This window comes from Sitodiplosis mosellana, unplaced genomic scaffold (genome assembly GCF_009176505.1).
Source record: "Sitodiplosis mosellana isolate CC-2019 unplaced genomic scaffold, AAFC_SMos_1.0 Smas_scaffold_520, whole genome shotgun sequence".
Taxonomy (NCBI): Eukaryota; Metazoa; Arthropoda; class Insecta; order Diptera; family Cecidomyiidae; genus Sitodiplosis; species Sitodiplosis mosellana.
Genome location: NW_022595762.1, coordinates 18 through 1,115, shown reverse-complemented (window position 1 = coordinate 1,115; position 1,098 = coordinate 18). Strand labels below are relative to the sequence as shown.

Sequence of the window (1,098 nt, the reverse complement as noted above, 5' to 3'; positions counted from 1 at the left end):
AGTAAATCAATGCTGACCGAGTCAAAGGCCTTCGCAATATCCAAGTAAATTGCATCGGTTTGTATTTGGTTTTTCATTCCTAAAATTGCACACGATGTAAATTCAGCCAAATTTGTAGTTGTAGATTTTCCCTCCACAAATCCATGTTGACTGTTATCAATAATATTCTCCATGTGATAATTAAGGTGTTTGGCAACGATGGAATCAAGCAACTTCGGTATTACACATTGCAGGGCTACACCACGATAGTTTTCAACTTTAGCTTTAACACCGGTTTTTTGCACCGGTCTAACGAATGAACTGTTCCAAATTTCAGGCACAAATCCAGTGTCTAATGATTTCTTCAGCATGTGTGTTATTGGTTTCAACAGTGCTGTAGTACATTCTTTGACAAAAATATTTGGTATTCCATCAGGTCCAGATACCATGTTGTTTGGAAGGTTATTTATCGTATCCATAACCAACTCCTCAGTAATGTTGATAGTTGGTAAATTAGCACACAGATCCTTTAGCAATGGTTCATCTTCAGAATAATTCTCATTTTTGGTATAATCCGGTTCAGTGTACGCTTTGGCAAAATGTGTTGCGAAAAATTGTGCTATCACACCTCGGTTACTACTTTTCTTATCTCCAAGAACCATTTCATTCGGAAGATCAACATTCGTCTTTTTGGAACCATTCACGAATTCGAAAAACTTCTGTGGATCTTCATTGATAAGGTTTTCCATTTCGAGTTTGTAGTTTCTATATGCCAAACGTGCGCTCTTTTTGTATTCTCTTCTCAATTTGGAGTGTTCTTTTTTGGCGTAGTTTTTTTCTTCAATGGTATGTCTGGACCGGAAAACATTTCCATCCAATCGACGTCATTCAGCGACTCATTTATGGTATCGTAATCGGCATTCACAAAATCTCGGTAACTTTGGTTCGAAGTTGGTTTAAATTGGTTGCAATCAAAATTACCAATATTTATTTCATACGATATGTGATGTGACTCCTGGTTCAGCAGGTGACAATCATTTTTGGAACAATTCACGAAATCGGTGCTGTTAGTCCAAACTAAATCAAGCATCCATTCAAGTTGCCATTTTTGTTGATTTG

General features: G+C 37.0%; 1 protein-coding gene across 1 annotated transcript; it reads right to left on the bottom strand.

Moving 5' to 3' along the window:
• Positions 1–224: 224 nt before the first annotated feature.
• On the bottom strand, positions 225–728 carry LOC129570883 (uncharacterized; the record flags this gene model as incomplete). Its single annotated transcript, XM_055450608.1, has 1 exon — positions 225–728. A coding segment is annotated over exon 1 (504 nt), but the record flags the coding sequence as incomplete, so codon positions are not given.
• Positions 729–1,098: the final 370 nt, after the last annotated feature.